This window comes from Alligator sinensis, unplaced genomic scaffold (assembly GCF_000455745.1).
Source record: "Alligator sinensis unplaced genomic scaffold, ASM45574v1 scaffold567_1, whole genome shotgun sequence".
In the NCBI taxonomy this organism is placed as follows: Eukaryota; Metazoa; Chordata; order Crocodylia; family Alligatoridae; genus Alligator; species Alligator sinensis.
Window position 1 is genome coordinate 910,212 of NW_005842049.1, and position 19,710 is coordinate 929,921.

The following is a 19,710-nucleotide window of genomic DNA, read 5'->3' on the forward strand; positions in this document are numbered from 1 at the left end:
AGTGGTACACAGACAACCTGTCAGTAATATGTATTAACACATTTATTATAATTAATTTATATGACAAAAATTTGCTGGTGGTGCTTAAGGTCATATCATTTAATTGGTGGTGCACAATCTGAGTTTGGGAACTACAGCAATAGAGAAAGGCCCACCAGACAGATCTTTCTCAGTGTTGCCACCTGCTAGCCAGAGAGGAATTAAATTAAGGAATTTTATCTACAATCCAGGAGATGGATAATTATGCTGACACATGGTATTTTCCAGTGGGAAAGGCAGGTTGTAAGGAAAGAAATAGGTGGGTAACACTTTCAAAAGCAACTCAGTGACTTAGGAGGATATTTTTTACTAAGTCATGTAACTTTGACCCCAAGTGATTAAGAACTTGGGCAAGTAAATGGCATAAGGGTCAGATACAGAAATATATTTAGGCATCCTTTATTTAGGTATCCAAATCACATTGGAATCACTAGGGATTAGGCATGTTAATACTTTTGGGGGTATGAGCCTAGATGCCTAAAAATTAGCTTCCACAATACCTAAATTTTAGGCATCTGGCCCTGAAAAAGGAGTCCAGTATTGTGTGTACGGCAGAAGGTTCTGCTTCGATCCAGAGAGATTAAAGGGTCTCCCGATTCAATTCAGATTCAGAGATTTGGCCACAGAATCGGGCCAAATATCCACTGAATCAAATCAGTGACTGAAGCTTCGCACAGCCTTATTATGTATGCTTATTGCCTCAGCTATGTTGCCTCATTTGGGGCTTTCATACACGTGGAACAGGAGCAAGCAGACAGGATATGCTTCTTGGCTCTGCTCCCGAGCACAGCACAGAGATAGAGTAGATAGCCTTAGGTTCACTTCTTCTTAAGCTTGAGTGGGTTCGAACCCTCATCTCTGGCTCCTAGCCCCAGGCTTTATGTTGCTCTGGATGATAAACCCTCGCACCCTCTTGTACAGAAAAGAATTTAAGATTCATTGGTCTAGAAAGAAGGAACACTGCTCTTTAATGTACACAACAAAATCCAACCTGTGAGCAAAGACTGGAACCCCTAGCTTCTCACCTCATTGGTACATGTCCTCTCCTCTAAGCTGGTGGTTCTCAAACGTAGTTTTTTCATGCACCACTCGAAAATTGCTAAGGATCTCAGTGGACCACTTAATAAACTTTCTGTTGTTGTACAAATCAAAGCCCACAACTTATATTTTAATATCAGTAGTCTTACCTTTCTAATGTGATGGATATGCCTGGTTTTTTGAGCAAGGTTCTGGGAAGTTGGGTGTAATGTTTGTCAGCTTTAGCTGGACAACGTTTCTGCAGACCACCTGAATGGAGCTCACAGGCCAGTGGTGGTCCACGGACCACAGTTGGAGAACCTCTGCTCTAGGCTAAGGAGGCATGCTCTCTTGTGCCCTCTCTTTTCACCTCCCACGTTCCACGTAACTGTCCTAACCGCTGAGCCACTGAACAGTTTGAGGCTCTACCTACTCCTTCTGCGTTGTGTGTGGAGCATGATCCAGTCACGTGCTCTGAGAATATCTACCTGACCAGACTGTGCAAGCCAGATAATACTGCCTCATGTATCCCTTGGGGTTTAGGAGTGAGCTAGACTGCTCAAGACTTGGGGGCTTTAGACATGCCCAGAAGCCTGTAGGTGCCTAGAGAATTTGATTGAGAAATTAGGCCCATAAAGAATTTAGGTGATTCCAGTATTAAGCCCCAGCTTAGATAATGATTTAAAGTTTTAAATTATGGAGCCCAGCATCTAGAAAGGCACTTAGGCATCTATGTCTTTTTGTGGACCTAGCTCTAAATCAGTTTTGAAAATGGGAGTTAGCATTCTTAATTGCCAAGGTGCTGTTGAAAATTTTACACAAGGCTTTTCTAAGTCATAAATTGGCTTCAGTTTTCCCTCTTTTTTCCTTAGTAGTTCTACACAGCTATAGCTCCTGAATTACAGCTGTGTAAATAATAAGAAATAAGCTTTAAAGCATCCAGAGGAATCATTTTTTTCCCCTACCTGTGGTTACGATTTAAAAGTGGTTAAGTTTGGACGTTCATTTGCAGTAGTTTTGACTGGAGATCTGCTGCAAATATTTAAGAGACAAAAATTCTAGCAATGTCTCTTTATGTATTTCAACACTTCAGGTAGAAATCCCTGGCTCAACAAAATGATAGACTTGGCATTAAAATTAAATATCCCACACTGTACCCAGGTTTATGACAAGTCATTTGACCTGGTGGTGAAGTAGTTTGTGATGAATAATTCCATTTATGAATGATTGAACATGTAATAATTTATTGTCAGCATCAGGAAACTGAGTCGATGTTGAAGCACAGATATGCTGCGTAAAAAATGTAAATGTTTAGATAAATTCCATACAAAACGGTTGGACCTAGATTCTGAAGAAAAAAAGACACGGACTCTCCCATCTGCTTTCAATAGCCAAAGCTACTTTCTGTAATAGAGCACACAGGCTGATTGACTGAGACCACAGTAGCTTTCGAAAACTGATAAAATAATTTTGAAATTTTTGCAAGCAAGTAGTGATAAACTTACACTAGCCTTTAATGTCCAGTTTCTGTCTAGGAAAACCCATCATGATAATAAGCCTTCTGGCTATAATGCTTTAAAATATTTTCCTCTAGTTGCATCTTATATGTAATAGCTTATGCAACTTAGAAAGAAAGAAATATCATATCTTGTTCTCTGAGTTAGGAAAAGAGCACTTGAGTGATAGAAGAAACAATAGGAGGTCAGAATAAAGAAATGAATTTCAGGCAATTTAACCTGACCTTCTCTGTGGAAGAAACAAGAAAAGTCAGGTTGTTCTGGAGAGCGGTAATATGATTTTAAACCAGTAAAACACTCAGATACTGCTATGAGAAGCAGAAAAATAAAGAGTCAAATGAATAGGACAAAAATATATGTATATTTAGGTGGGTGGGTGGATGGATGGATGGATTTTTTTAGACCTTTACTACAGACAGACAGATAAAAAATAACCATGTTGTTTTGTTCAGCACTTTGTGGTATTTGCTGAATTCCATCTTTAAAGAAAACCACTGTTATTCCCTGTAAAAGAGAAATGGTACATCAATTGAATCAAAAACAGAAAGAATAAGAAACTGAATGAAGGCATCAAATGAATGTAGGGTTTGGGGTACAAAACCAGTACTCTTGTATAGTAAATTTAGATCTTTTTAAAATATAGACTGATGTCTACTTGCATTTCTCTCTATCCAAAAAACAAAAAAACCCACTTTGCATGTAAAGGTTATGACAGTGACTTAATAAGAAGAAAATACAATGAATGCTAATTTTTATTTTCACAGTATTACCCCCTTCATTCCAAAGCACTCAAAAATATCAATAACTGAATGACATCCTTTTCTGAGAAGGGAATAGCCTATCCACTATATGCTTTCTGTAGTTGTAAGAAGAGAGGTGGAAAACAGTATCCAGTTAAACTATAGGACGAATTCAGTTAGGTGTGTTGCTATGCTGAGCTACAGCATGGCTCCGTTAAAACCATGGTTATACCTATAACTATGGAGAAACTGCCATAGGTGTCCAAATTGCCATATATTATATCAAGCATGGTGTCTTTGGGAAGACTGTGCTCCTGATAGTTTGAAGGGATATTGCTTGGATGGTCTAATAACACACGTGTTGTTTCTGTAAAAATGTAGTTCGTAGAAGCCAGGCAGGAGGAAAACTGGGGAAGCTTCTAGGCAAAAACTATAAAAAAGCAATGAGATCAAAAACAGGGCGAGAGAGAGAGATACTGAGAGATCAGATTCTTTAACCATAACAATGATTTACAATAAGGATATTTTAATAATGGGAACAATTTATGAGGGATTGTGATGGAGCCTCAATGCCTACGTTTAAATTTTAATATTTAAAATGATTTTACCCCCTCCTCTCTCAACCCCCCACCCCCCAACCTTTACAGGCTATGGATTTGATAGGCTTTTTGTGATAATAATCTTTCTCATATTATAAAAAATGTTCTTGTTTGGTGTTAGAAGAAAGAGTCTTTGAGATTCTCTACTTGCAACATGACAATCAGGGAAGAGAATGTGTCATATATTGCCAACACCGAGCTTCAGAGTGTAACATCCAGAAGGGTTTTATTTCTCATTCTCAGATACCAGCTGAGGAAAATATTAAAGCATCTGTTTAAATACTTTCCTGAACCAGGATCTAGTTCTCCATTTCATTAGCTTTGAAAATGCTTTGCTAAAGAGTACTTCTGATCGCTTCAAACCATGTCCAGAAATTAGTAGTTGGACAAAAAACCAGTTGGTTTCAAGAACCGCAGAAATAAATTCATAATTCAATATTTTGAATTAAAACTGCTCCAAAATGAAGTCTGGATTATATTAAAGCAATTTAAAACATGAGACCTACTAATTAGATGCATTAGGTACTGTACCATGTACATTACTTCTGCATAGAGTAAAGTTTCTCTATTAAACTAGACCCAAAACCAAATGAGGTGCAAAAATCTAATATTTATCTCCTTGTTTTTTTTTTTCCCACTGATTAGAAACAGATCACTGTAAACAATATAGAAAATCTATCAAAAATGCCCCATTTTCCTATTAATATTAAGGAGTTTCATCAGGACTGTCAACTTCTAAGCAGTCAGGGGTCACAAGCCTCACAGGCCACATTCCCCGGGACTGCAGCAGCATAGGCCACAGGCCACGCACTCACCCCTTGGACCTCTGATGCACCGTGATCTCCTCCCCCATGCTACCACGCCATGCAGACATTCAGAGTCATAGGCTACCCCGGCATGACAGGCTGAACTTCCCCCTGGGACACAGGGAGGAAGCAGAAGCTGGAGGATGGAGAGGTAAACTAGAAACCCCTGCTGGTACTGATGGGAGACAGCAGTGGCCAGGTGGGATTGTCTCAGGCTGCATACAGCCCATGGCGTACCAGTTGGACAGCCCGGAGTTAAATAAATCCTGTGTATTTCTCTTTCTGGTGCAAAAAGAGGCAGATTTCATTCTATCTATTGGGCACATAAGCAGACTCAAACATGCAAGTATGATTCTGTTCCACATTACTCGAGTCCCGGAAAACCTGTTGATACAAAAGATGGGTTTTTCTTCTTCCTTGCTACATTCTTGGTAATTCAGTTTACTGGTCAGAAGATAGCGGGTTACAAAAGCAGATACAGTATGGATTTTCAGGTGCCCTAGAAGTGGACTAGAATTTGGCCCTAAATTAAATAAAGATTCCAAAAGCAATGTAAACTTCACCATCCTGCATATTTGGTAAGATTTTGTGGTGTATGTATTGTGTAATAAACACAAGGAATATCTTAATCTATACATCTGTGTTAAAAATAAATAGCAATGGAAGATATGATTTACTCAGTACAAAGTGGGCGTATAGGTATTACACTAATATTTTCTAATTTCTATGATTCCATTTGCATTCATAACATCGCATTCATGGACTTTGTTTAAAAGGGAACTGTTTAACTTCATTTCATTGCAAGGAAAAATGAATTTTCCTTTTAAATTCTCCTTTATTAAACTTTATTGTAACCTATTGGACAAAACCTACTGAATTGATTTTAGTGAAAATGTAATTGGTTTTCATCCATTTTTGGCTGGAGAACCAGTGTTAGCATTTGTTTTATAATTATCCATCTAGCTGTCCATCCAAAAACCGTAGGCCAAACAGCAGAGGCTGTTTTGAACAAGAGACTCTGGGGAATTTTACAAGGACTTGACTATTATTGGTTTTACCTGGAAGATGTTCAAACAATGCCATGGTGAATTAGAGTATTAAAACTTGAGTCAGTAAATTCACCTCCTGGTTTCCTAGCTCTGTGATAATTGAATATTCACAATAGAAAAACAAATAGAAATTCAAGCCATTTTTCTAAAACTCTAATGCCTCCTAATGCAATTCTAATGCCTCTATCGTATGTACTCTATCACTGCAGTTGCTATATATTTTTGAAAAATCTCTCCATTTCTTTAGGTGTTGAAATGTAGATTTAAGAGCATGATTCAAAGCCTATAGCAGTAAATTGAATTAGTGAGAAACTAGAAAACCTCTTAATTCCAAGATGGTGAATATCTTCTGGGTCAAGTTCAGGGTTGTTTTTTGTTGACCACTGTTTCTCATTGTGTTATCTCCGTTGAATTTACTTTGTCTCAAGTTTTAATACTCTTGTTATCTACCTGTACTTACCTGTTGTCTCTTTTCTTCAAGTATCTTTTATGTCTGTTTGTGTGGTGCCTAGCACATTTGAGCTTCTATGTGCTGCTACAATGCCAATAATTACTAAGTACAGTACATAGTTATTTGCATAGGTCTCCCAAAAGATGTGTTTTCCATGTTTTCACCATCTTACTGCCAGATTTGCTCAGAAGATGAAAGCATCACATTTTGAATTGTTCATTGGCCTGGTTTTACAGTTATAAAGCAGCCTGAGTTACCTGTCTAAAAGAGTTTTGTGAACAGGGGATTTATGGGTTGTGTAACTCATTAATCGAAGTTGCAAAGAATGTTTTGAATATTATTAAGATTTTGGTAAGCTCTGTTATTTTACTACCTCTGGGTTTGCTCTCTCTTCCTGTAAAGCTTTCCACTGGTTTTGTTTAACTTCCATTGATGTTGTAATTTAGGTTAATTTTAATTTCATGTGCCAATATGTTAACATTGAGTCACCACTGAATCTTTACAAAGCAATATCCATCCTTCTAAAGGTGAAGCCTAAGGGAAAACTATACCCGATTCTAAATCAACAGAGGTATGAACCAGCCCCAGCTGCCAAAGTACTCTATAAATTTTTTGGAATCATTATTTAGGTTTGTGGTATGATTAAGTTCATATATGTTGCTTAACAGAAACAAAATACAGGCTTGCAAAGGGGACCTAAAGAAAAAATTGTGCTTTCATTATAATCCTTTATAAATGCCAGCAAATGTTATTTGAATTGATCAGTCATGTTTATTTTGATTAGGGGTAGGAAACAGTGTCACTGAAATCTCCACACAGATTAGTCTGGAACTGGAAACAATTTATTTCCTTCCCTTTGTGCAGCTTGTCTGATATTTTATAATATAAGTCTGCCATCTAGTGATCATAAAAGGAAGGGAAATAGCCAAATCCTGCCTCAAATTCCTAACTGGTGGATTGTTAATAAGTAGCTGAGCTCTTTTGCCAAGGATTTTGAAGATTTAAAAGCTAATTCTTGGAGTACTTTGACTTTTCTTCCTTTGGCTCTTTTTGAATAGAAAATGTGTCTACCAGCCTAAGTTTCAGTATACTTTTTATATGGCAAAATAAAAATTAAAAACTCAAAGGGCAAAATTTCCAAAGAGCACATCTCTTACTTAGGCCCTAAATTGAGGCTAGGTTTTTGAAAGTGTGCTGCATTTATCTGTTCCGCTTATGGCTAGATATTTCAAAAGTGATCATTACTCATTGTGCTGAGAAGTTTTAATGGTGTGGCAGCTTCATTTTTGTACTAAATGCATGATGGAAAAGCAAACCCAAATTTTGTTCAGGGCAGGGGGGAGCCTAGGTTCCCATCTCACTTCCAATAAATGTTTAAGTCACTTAAACTTTCAAAATCATAACTCTCCCCATGCCACTGAATGCCCTAACCACTCAACTAGAGAGTCATACTCACTTCCTTTCCCTCTTTCTGGCTCCAAGCTGAATAGTCTCAACAGGAAGGATCGAGAAGACTAACTAATTTGGTAGAGCATTATGAGGTAGGAGACAGACAGGTTCACATGCCCTCAGCTGGGGGATGAAGTTGAACCCCGTATCTTGGGTGTGTGGTTGAACTACCAAGCTATTAAGTAAACATAAATAACATCTCTTCCAGCCACATTTTGTACAAAGGCCACACTGGTAGCTTTGCTCAGAGAATAAAAAATAGATAAAGCCACTATTTTTGTCTCCAAGAGGCCTTAGGAACAAGTGAGGTTCCTACGTGCTCAGCAGTGCCAAGAAGTGGGAAGTTCGGGGCATGCTTAGAATAAAATCCTTAGGCTGATAGACATCCATTTGAACACAGAATGGATGGTCTGCACAGCAGGAGGTGTGATGTGGGATCAGGGGTCAGATCCCAGTTGCACTGTACTGCCAGTATAGAAGGAGCCTTGGATCGAGATCCGGACTGTTCCAGGGCTTGAACCCCAAGGTGGTCCCAAACACCTGATCATTGACTGGCACGGACTACACCAGGGCATGAATCCTGGTGTGGTCCCTGCCAGCAATCAACAGATTGGGACAGCCCTGGAACTGAAACCCTGGGGCAGTCCCAGTCCTATCCAGGATCAGCTGATCAGGACTGCTCCAGAGCTCAAATCCAGGGGTGGTCCTGATTAGCTGATCATCAGCTGGCAGGGACCACCCAGGGGCTCGAATCCCGGGATGTCCCTGCCACATGTTTAGTTTAAGGAGCAATGGAAACAAGCCACAAGGTTATTGCACATATTTTGTTTAATAACTTTGTGGCTGGTTTCCTTTTTTATTACACTATTAATCCCCTGAACATGTGTCTGGTTTACACTTTAAGATGCAAGTAACTGCTTAATCGTGTCTTAAGTGTAATGATTTCCTGGGACTTCAAGCACCTATGGAATTATAATTTCAACTTGGATTCTAAAAGGTGCCTTCAGGGTTCGACTACATCTGAACTGGGATTTTGAGAATCTGAATGTTGAGTGAGGTGTCTAAAATGGTAATTAGACTGTACTTAATTATGTAAGCTTATCTATACCTCTAGTCCTAAGTGTTGAAGTTGGCTTTGAAAATGAAACTTAAGACCATAAAACACTTAAATACCTACAACAATCTAGCCCATAGAGTCATCCAGACATTGCAAAAATGAGTGTGAGCACTCTAAGTACCTTTACAATTCTGGACCTAAGCAGCCAGCTCAATTTCTTTACTAAAATTGAATCAAATAGCAACAAGACATGACTATTATGTTTTTTTATTCATCACCAAGCACAGAGAAACCAGTAAGTACAGTATTGCCTTATCTTGCTTTCTCATGTGTCTGGTCTTCAGGGGGTGATCTGTTTGCCGGTCTCTACAATGACTATTGGGGAAGAGATGCTGCTATCTTTCGTACTATGGGTCGTATGCCTCATATTCGAACTGAACCTGATAATGAACATCTCTTGAAAGGTATGAGACGTGGAAAAAATGCATGATTCTTACTTTTCACAAAGTCATAAAAATCTTTGGAAACCTGGACCAACAGACGTATTTCATAAAAATGAAAACTTACAGTTTAATGAACTAAATTCATCCTGGATCCAGCAGGTGGTGAATTTGATTAAACTAACTTTTGTTTTGCTTTTTTTTTATCAATGACAGCAAAATAATTCAAAGCAATGTTTAGCAAAACCAAGGGGGTTCATTTTCAATGTCTAATATTTTTTTCAAATGGTTTATTTTCAGAATTAACTATTTGCCCTGTAAAATAGAATAATAAGTACTATATGACCAGTAATAAATAGACAATTGAAACAAGTTTTCAAAATGTAATTATATAATTAAATAGGTAATTAAATACCTTACAAACAAGAAATATAACTTGTTTAAATTTGATTTCCTTTAGTTATGATGTCAGGTTTTTTTTTTTATTTCCCCTATTTTTAAATTATGATATTTACATGGGAAATATTTTTAAAATATAAGTTAAACTACATTAAAAAGATAATAATCAAAAGAAAAATTCCAAGTAAATCCTTAATGGCAGCACCATTGTTTCATTAGTATCAGAGCAGGGATTTATTAAACATTTAAATTAAAACAGTAAGGGAATATCGTGTCCATGGCACCACAAGAGGTCATCTTAATGGAAAAATGTTAATCTTTCTGGTCATGTGCTAAACATTTACAAAGTGGGCAAATACAGTTTTCAACTCTACAAAGAAAGCTTAGTTCAGGGAAATTCCAGGTGATTTCCAGTTGCTAAGGTGCACACAGCTCCTCCTGTCTATAGGCATGGAGACAATCTGTCAACTGATCTCACTGGGCAAATGGCTGTTTGCCTGAAGCCAAAGTTTTTGCTCCTGTGTCTAATTTATACATGGCCACAGAATGTTACATAAGCTCAGTGCCAACTTTCAGCCTAATACAAATTAAACTGTATAAACTCCAGAGAACAGGATTGGAAAGAGATCTTTTTTCCTTAAATGTATACAAAATAATATTGATTTGTAAATTGGAGCTATAAAAATAGGTTTTAAACTAATGTTTACCATATGTTCTGTAGAAACACAACCAGCTGAAATAGGCTTGGACTCTATTTTCATCACCATCACCACTGCCCCCCAGCCAGGGTAGACCTCTGATTGACAATTCTGTGCAGTCTTTGCTATATTATCATTTTTGCTATTGCTATTGATGGTAAAATGTGTTTTATTCTAATTGCTGTGCCGTTTTGATAAACTTTATCCACCTCCTCTTTCTTTTCTTTTCAAGAACCAAAGTTTGTTGGTTCCTACATGATTCCTGACAATGAAGACCATGATGATAATAAAGTTTATTTCTTCTTTACTGAAAAAGCAATGGAAGCAGAGACTGGCACTCATGCCATTTATACTAGAGTGGGCCGTATGTGTGCGGTAAGATATGTTCTTTCTTGATTCTCCAGTGGAAGCACAGAAGTGTGCCCGCTGCACTTCCAAGTGTCATCAGTTAGTAGTGTTGGGTGTGGATATAAAAGAATGTAGTATGGGTGTAAATGAAAACCATACATTTAAAAATCCCTGAATTCTGGGCAATGTAAGCTTCCACCCCATCCAAGTTTCAAATCCAAATCTGTGCCTGAAGCTTGAATGGGGTGGAGGCAAGGGAGCAGGTGATCCATAATCCAGAGATGGATCCAAATGTGCTCTTATTCTCTTGCAGTTAAATTTGGTAATAAAAATTATTCTCAGCACTTTTCACTTACATAGCACTTCACAGGCTAGAGTTGCCGCTTGGAGCACAGAGAAAGTGTTTCAAATTCCTCCTCAGTTTTAACACTAATGTCAATGCAACCCTGGTGCCACTCAGAGTGATTGCCAGACAACTCTGAATTACACCACTGATATAACTGGATAGTCCTCCATCCATGGAGGACAGGATTCACTCAGCCTGCCCAGAGATGCTCAGTCCTCTCAGCCCTGATGCATTGGTTCCCACCCCAACAAATTCCTTATGTCCAGGAGTAGAGGAATAGCAGTCAAGAGGCTCCTACCCAGCCACTGGTGTTTCCTCTTCCAACAGGAAATGCTTACTGGCCTTGTACTGAAATAATGGTGAAATGGCTCCGACCTTACATAGAATTACGGAATCATAGAAAGATAGGAATTTAGCATGTCATCAAGTCCAACCCTTGCTGAAAGCAGGATTATCCCTTTTCCCTCTTTCCTAGCCAAGTCTCTCTTTAATTCTGATAACCAGAAATGCCATAGTCTCTCTAGCTAATCTGTCCCACTGGTTAATTTATCTCAAAGTTAGAAAATTCTTCCTGATATATGTTTAAAGCACTTTATAAATATAGTAATGATTAATCCTTCCCAGATAGAAATGGCGCACACATATATTTTTCATAATTTATAGGAACTGCATTCATAAATCTGATGGATGCACAGGAAGCAGTAAACTTAATGTACAACATGCAAAGTAACTTTATTAGTTTTTATGAATTTTAATATGGTATTAGACACCAGGGTGTTAGACACAAGAAGACTGCTTATTAAAACTGTGTAAAAGTGATATATTAAATGCATATATAAAACACCAAAATAGAGACAATACCAAATTGAAATCTAGGATATGAAGTTGTTTTGTTCTGAATCCAAATTTGTGCCTAGAACTTGGCTGAAGTTCTTTGGCCTATGTTATGCAAGATGTCAGACTAAATTAGTATAATGGTCCACTCTCATCTTTAAATGTATGAATCTGAATTTTTGATCTCTACAGTGGGTCAAATCAAAATCCCCTAGACCTGCTCCATACATATAAATCTTATTCGTCTGGATCTGAATCTGGAGATTTTTTTCCTGGGTTTTGTAAATCAAAAAATAAGAAATAAAAAGACAAAAAGAGAGAGCAATAATCAAAAGAACCATTCACAACTCAGTTGTGTCAGTTTTCAGTCTTTCATAGGAGTTTTTTTTCTCTTTGCTTGTTTTGTATGGCAGCCAATCCTTGTAATTTCACTGTCTTGAGTTCAAATGTTCCTAAAAATCTCAGTGTGACACTAAAGAAAGCAACAAATTTTGCTTGACTTGGGCAGGAGTTTAAAATCGTTTGAACAACTCAACTAAAGAGCATTTGACACAAGATTGTGGAGTATAAATGATTATTGGTCTGTATCGCTATGAAATATGCTAGCGGGGTTGGTTATATTACTAGGACTAATTAGGACTCAGGCACCCTGGCTGGCAATCCCAACAAGACAAAAAAGCAGCCAGAAGCAGGAAAAGTGCACTAAATCCTACAGTCTAAAAGTAGCCTTCTCATTGATGTTGATGCAGTTTGCAAGGCACTGCGCAGAAGTTTGCAGTTAATTTGCTTCAGCTGTATCTGTGGGGTTGAGGGCTTCAGTCTCCAAGTTAGTTGATCCAGCCCTTCATTTGGTTCCTAAGATAAGGTTACTTGATATGCCAAATATTCATTCTAACATATTAGAAATACATTTAAGGGTATGCAACAGTTAAAACTAGTTGTAGACCCAGTATTTAACTAAACATCCTTACAAACCCACAGCTTTTAACGAGAAATGGGTTTGATTGCTTACTAAGGACTGACTCCAAAATAATAACACAAGTGGAGTGGTTGATTTGTGGTTTGAAATTACATGCCTTTGACATTAAAAGTTATGATGAGAGGGTAATTCAACATATTGTTAATCTAGAATTATTCATCCTAATTAGCATTAGCTTTTGTTTGTCTTTGCACAGAATGATATGGGAGGACAGCGAATGCTGGTGAATAAATGGAGCACTTTCCTCAAAACCAGACTGATCTGCTCTGTGCCAGGAAAGAATGGAATTGATACACATTTTGATGAATTAGGTATATCAGAGCACAAAAAAACCCCTACAACCCTTTTATAGAATGTAAACCTTATGCTAATCCCTCTTACCCTCAAATATAATCACTGACAGGAAATGCTTGTTCCTGAGTCCAAAGCCTATGAAACGTTATATACATATTCAGTACTATCATTAATTACACTTTTATGTATTGTAAGATTTCTATACAATGTTTCTAAACCTGTATAAAATTAAGTTATGTATATAGAAAATATTAGCTTATACTCTTAATAAGCAGTGATTTTGTTTTCTCTTTTGGGACTGAGAAAGTAAACTGACAGTACCCAACCTTTTATATTTATTTTACAGAGGATGTGTTTTTGCTACACACACGGGATAGCAAAAATCCAGTGATATTTGGACTTTTTAACACAACAAGGTAAGCAACTAGGAATGATGTCAGTAACAGCATCATATTTGTTATTGTATTTGGAACCAAGGGAAATAGTTTCTGGTAAATACCATATAGCAAATATGTACACGCTGAGTGAACTATATAATCCCTAGGCAGTTCAGGACCCTTCCTTTCTAACTTAAAAACAGCAAAGCTTTACTGAAAGCCCCATATAGCTTTCTCAGTAGAAAGACTCTGGTTGACTTGTGTTGGCAGTGGATCATCCTCACCGGCCCTGAATCAGAATCAAGGAAGACAATGATTCTGTACCAGGTTGATGTATAATATTAGCTGTTATGCAAATACCTGCATATGAGTCACAGAATAAACCCACAGATTTTAAATAGGATTCCACAGGATCAAAAACATTCTGACCTGGTGTGATCTCTCTCAGTTCTCTGCAGCAGAAATGCTCAATTATTTTTTCTTAGTCAAGAAAAAGAGTCAAAGCTAAAAACTGGCTTTTTCTAAGGAGTGTCTTGAGTCTAATGAGGGTAGCCTTGAGCCTAAGAAGGTTGGGAACCACTGGTGTAAGAAAAAGCTTTGAGAGAAGACTAATGAAAATATGAAGTCCTGAGGTCTGTTTTCTTACAGACATCTTGTATGACCTTTGACAATTCATCTAGGGCCTGATATTGTTCCACATGTTGGATGCCTAAGCGTAATACTGTTCCATCCCACTTGAGTCCCTGAAAACCAGTTAATACAAAGGTGGATGGATCCTCCTCCTGCTCACTGTTTTTGTGACTTTGTATTAAGACAAAGATGATAGTGTATAACAGCAACAGATATGGTAATGGTTTTCAGATATTGAGCAGGGTGGAATAGGATCACACTTGCATGCTTAAATCCATTTAGGCAGCAAACAGGTGGGAGAGGATGTTACACAGTAATTTTGGGTAGCTCCTGGAACTCTTAACCCCTGGACTGTCCACACATTAACACCTTAAAGGGACTTAAAGCACTTGTTACGCAGCTTAAAGTTACATCACTCCAGGGCAGGATTATCTCTTGACCTGCACTACCCAGCTCCTTTTCCATTGAAGTGTGTCCACTCTCCCCAGATGTGCCACTCAAGTTGAAGGTGTGCCTGCTCCAAGCTCCAAACTAGCACTAAGGTGATCAATGTCTGAGCAGTTCACAGCACAAGGTATAACAAGGCCCTCTGAGTCTGTCCCTACTGTCTCCATGCTGTGCTTGGATACATTTTGGCCTGTCCATTTACTCTGACTCTACATATGCCAACTCCCCCAAATGGGGCAATTTAGCCACCTCAGAGCAGTTATGAGGGCATACCAGTGCTGGGCCCAGGGCTTTTCAAACCACAGCACTTTTAGTTCCCAGCTGAGCCGTTCTGGAGAATGCCTTACCTACCCGTGCACACAGGCAGACTCCAAACCCAGATATACTCTGGTGAGGTCACTCCAAGGACTGACTTAACAGACTCCAAAGACCAAGGTCAGAAGAGCAGCTGCAGAGAGTGCTTGGACTGTGTTCACAAGCTTGCTTCCAGCTGAAATGGGTACCTGTAGGGGTGGCTTGGTGGGTCGTGTTGGGGAATGGCTGAGTTGGGACACACTGCCACCACACGTAGATTTGCCAGGTTTTGGTAACTATGCTGAATGTCATTAGCATAACTACTGACCTGGGCAGAGCTAGTAGGTGAGCCCCAGGCACTGATTAAAGTATGGGGTGGGGGGCAGCAAGTGGTGCTGGAACTGATGCTTGGGGGGCGCTGAAGGAGATAAGCTAACTGCTAGTACAGAGGTACAGGTTTGGGCTATGTACCAAAAGCCAGTCGGCGATGTAAGAGTGGGTTTTAGGACCTAGCAGCTAACTGTTTGCGGTGAAGAAGAAAGGGTGAAGACAGGGGAACAACTCCCCCCTGCCACTGAATTAGGGATCTTATTCTTTGTCCAGCATGGCATTTGGTAGCTCCTGTGAGGAGGCCAGAAGTTTAACTCTGCTCCCCCATAGCTTCTGGGACTAGAGCTCCACATTTTGGTTCCCTGCTTCACTTCTGATTTTTATTTCACAGCAATATATTCAGAGGATATGCTATATGTGTCTACCATATAGCTAGTATCCGAGCAGCTTTCAATGGCCCATATGCTCATAAAGAGGGACCTGAATACCACTGGGCTCTTTACGAAGGAAAAGTACCCTATCCCAGGCCTGGTTCAGTAAGTAAAATGAAACACCTTTTTTTCTACAGTTACATCAATCTAAGTCGCGTTGCAAAGAAACAAAATAGGCTGGTAGGGGTGTGCATACCTTCATAATGAGGATGACAGAGGTAATAGCTAGCAACCCGCAGCTATTGGAAATTTCTAAAATGACTCAGCAGTAAATTTTACAATGACATATTTTCCTCAGTGGAAATCAATGAGCGTTAGATGGATTTTTGAAAACCCAGCTAGGCACCTAGCAGAAACTTTACCTTAATACTTTTAAAAGCTGGCACAGTGTCAATACAGGAAAGGAAATGACAGTAGCCTAGGCATAAATTGATGCAGAAAATTGTATAATTTGCTATTCAACCCATTTGCTATAAAATCTATTGTACTCAAAGGTTTTTTGCTCTTGCTGCGTTTCTGAACAAACCAATATATAATTTATCTGCAATAGAAGAAGAGAGATGAGATACGCTCAAAAAAACTTGAAAAGAGTTAGAATTTCTGCAACCTAATATAATTATATGAACAAATTTATGTTCCCTGGCATGATGAAGGTTAAAAAAGGAAGGAGACACACTAACAACATTCCTTTGAATAATTATTTAAATGCTGTGCTTTTGTTGTAGTTTTAATTGTGTGTGAGGTCAGGTAGCTGGTGAACTACATACCACCTGTAGAATATATCAACATACCGCTGAGAGGCCTGCATGATAATCCCAAGGTTGCTGACCCAGGATGTAGACTTGGTGTATAGCTAGACTTCTGAAAGGGATCTTGTATGCTCCCACTGCAATGAGAATGATGTTTCTTCGCAGCTTCTGTATCTCTATTTCTCTCTGTCTCTAAATGGCTCTCATCACCATAGGATCTGACCATGTCCAAGTCTGAGGGCCTCAGATCTCATAACTTTTATATTCTCTTTATGCTAATGTATGTTGAGGGTGCACAAAACATTGCAGAAAGTTCTCAGTATTTTGCAGGTTCAGGGTTACCAAAGACCTGCTTCTTTTCTCATTCCCTCTGGTGTAAATCAGGTGTATCCGTATTGAAGTCAATGTGACTACAGTATGTAACAACTGGACACTTCATGTGTCCAATTCCAGAAAATTCATATCCTGGATTTCAGTTTGGTATTACGAGAAATTGGACTCCCATAATTTCCCTATTGTGCTCCTTCTACACAGTTGTTTGGAATATAACTATTTTGTTATGCACACCTGTTATAAACCCTCCAAGAGGTTTGTTTTTTTTAGCCTCAACAACGGTCTTTCCTCTAAAATGTCAACTTGAAGCAGATTTGTGGCTATGTGAGGCCCAGTGACATCTGAAAGATCTATATAGCTATTCCTCACTTTGAAATTTCACCCCTTTGTTTTTTAATGGCCTAAAGGTTTTCTCTCCTGAGCTTACCAGTAAAGAAGTAAATAGTCTTCTGCAGCATTATTCATAGCATTGCTTTTCCTTTGCTTTCCAAATCAATATTCTTTTTTACTAAAAGCAGTCATGTGCATAAATAAACTCTGTATGCATTTCATTTATCACAGAATCACAAAAATGAGAGGTGAAAAGGCTTGTTAGCTTACCTAGTTTATACCAATATAGCTTTGTTCTCTACAGTATAATTTCAAATTCATGACCTGTCTAATTTTCAATGACTGCTGGCTTCCTTTGTGTCTCTTGTAGCAAGAGACACAAGACAAAATACAATACAAGATGCTCCCCTAAAGTGATTATGTTGGCTATGAACACTTTAAATGAGATGTATACCACCTTGGCTAGTAAACCACCACTGCAGCAACTGTTATAGCAAAGTCCCAGGGCTCGTTTCTTGTTTGTTTGATGTAGGGAGAAGCCAGAGATTAAATTTGGAGAAGGAAAGCATGGATTTATAACAAACAAATCATGTCAAATAAACTTGATCTCCTTCTTTGACAAAGTAGCTACTTGGGTGGATGAAGGGAATGCTGTGGACATAGCAAAACTGGACTTCAGCAAGCCTTTTGACAAGGTCCTGCAAAAACTTCTCATGCATTGGAGAAATATGGGCTCGATAAAACTACTACAAGGTGGACAGAAAACTGTCTGAATAGCTTCATGCAAAGTGTACTTAGTAAGCAGTCCACATCAGAATGGCAGGAAGCATAGGGGTCTGACCTGGGCCTGGTGCTGTTCAACCTATTTATTGATTTGGATGCTGACATTTGAAGACATCATGAAACTGAGAAGTATTGAAAACATATTGGAGGATGTGAGTGCAATTCAGAAGGATCTTGACAGGTTGCAAAATTGGGCTAACAGGGTTCAGTGCAGACAAATACAAGGTGCCACACCTTAGGAGGAATAATCAAAAACACAAATATAAAATGACATCTGGCTGGATGGCAGCACTGTGGAAAAGGACTTTGGAGTCTCAGTGGACCACAGACTCAATATGTGTGCGCAGATTGATGCAGCCACTCAAAAAGCAAATACAGGTTTGGGATGCATCAACAAAAGCATTAGGTTCAAAACATGGGAAGTGATAGTGTCTCCGTACTCACCACTGGCTTGACTTCATCTGGAGTTGTGTGCGTGGTTCTGGGCTCTGTTTTAAAAAGGACATGGAAAAGTTAGAGAGGGTCCAGAGACAGGCAATAAAGATGATCAAGGACCATATGAGGAGAGGCTGCAAAAGCTATGCATGTTCAGCTTCCAGAAAGGGTACAAGATAGCAGTCTTGAATACTTGAAATCACCTTTTCTCCCTTGCTGCAGAGAGGGGGATGCAGACCAATTGCTTAAAGTTGCAGCGAAGTAAGTTTAGATTGGATATCCAGAAAAACTTCTTCACTGTTGGAACAGTGAGGCAGTGGAATAGACTGCCTAGGGAAGCTGTGGACTCTCCATCACTGAAGGTGTTCAAGAAGAGGTTGGGCAGCCACTGATTGGGGATGATCCAGGCATAGCTATGCCTATGTTCTACCTTGGGTATATACCATGCTTCTGGACTTAGTGGGTTGCTCCAGCCCCCCTACCCCCCAGCAGCTTTTTATTTTGCCTTATTTCAGGGTGTTTTTAAGCCTTCCTTCAGAAGCATTGGGCGTTGGCTACAGCTGAAGCTGAGGATTTCTTTGACTGTGGTGTGCCAATGCTCCTGCTGGGAGCAAAGCCAGAGGTTCCTGGCTAGAGGGTCTTGGCTTTCCACTCAGGGTCACACCAATTGCCATAGTCAGATTGGTACATATGTGGTAGTTTTTGTCTTCCTCTGCAGATGTGGGGGGGAGCAGGGGGGCACATAGCCCTCTACCCAGCATTTCTTGAGCATACATTGACAACATTTCATAGAAGCAAGACATTGGCTGCCATGGTTCCCTGTGGCATGCTTTACCTGTGGCAGGTGTTGATGTGTCAGGGTTGATGTTGTGCGGGCCATCTCCCGATCCCACCCTCGTCGCCATTTGCGGACGGCGGGGAGCGATTGGGGACCTTTTGTGCTGTGCACGGGCTGTGGCCAGCAGCCCGGGCACTCTGGATCGGAGAGAACAGGCGACACGCTGGAACTAGGCACGGACGCGTAATGGTTGATTCAAGATTATTTACTTACACTGAAGATGGTTGCGGTGTAGGCTGGACAGTTTCCAGGCACAGCTCCGATTAAATCCTCGTTTGAGGACTACGACAAGCTTGGCTCTCTCACAAAATTTGCTAGGCTCCGTGGATCCTTTTATTCACTCACCCACATGAAGTTTGCTAGGCTCCGTGGGTCCGGTTCTTTTGCGCGCGGGGAGGGATACGTCTAGGAATCTATCGGCGACGGGGAGAGGCTAGAGGCTGATCAGACCCCTGTTGCCTGCTTGAAATGCGCTGGGTCCAATAGGCTTCGCAGTGCTTAGAGATCTTCACACAGCGTGAAGTCTCCTCCTCCTGGTGTTCGTGGAGTCCTCCCTTGTGGGGGCTCTCCTCAGAGTTCTCCAAATTTTCAAGTTCTCTCTCTCCAACTTGGGCGGAAACCACCCAAGCCTTTTATACGGCTAGCAAGCCAATCACTAGCCGCCAACTGTG

The 19,710-nt window shown here is 39.6% G+C and overlaps 1 protein-coding gene across 1 annotated transcript in view; it reads left to right on the forward strand.

Moving 5' to 3' along the window:
- SEMA3E (semaphorin 3E) overlaps window positions 1-19,710 on the forward strand; it is a 330,917-nt gene that overhangs the window by 270,807 nt on the left and 40,400 nt on the right. The window contains exons 10-14 of the mRNA XM_025203239.1: window positions 9,069-9,188; window positions 10,494-10,636; window positions 12,965-13,079; window positions 13,409-13,478; window positions 15,532-15,676. Of these exons, the coding sequence (XP_025059024.1) occupies window positions 9,069-9,188; window positions 10,494-10,636; window positions 12,965-13,079; window positions 13,409-13,478; window positions 15,532-15,676 (593 nt within the window). The remainder of the gene's footprint in view (window positions 1-9,068; window positions 9,189-10,493; window positions 10,637-12,964; window positions 13,080-13,408; window positions 13,479-15,531; window positions 15,677-19,710) is intronic.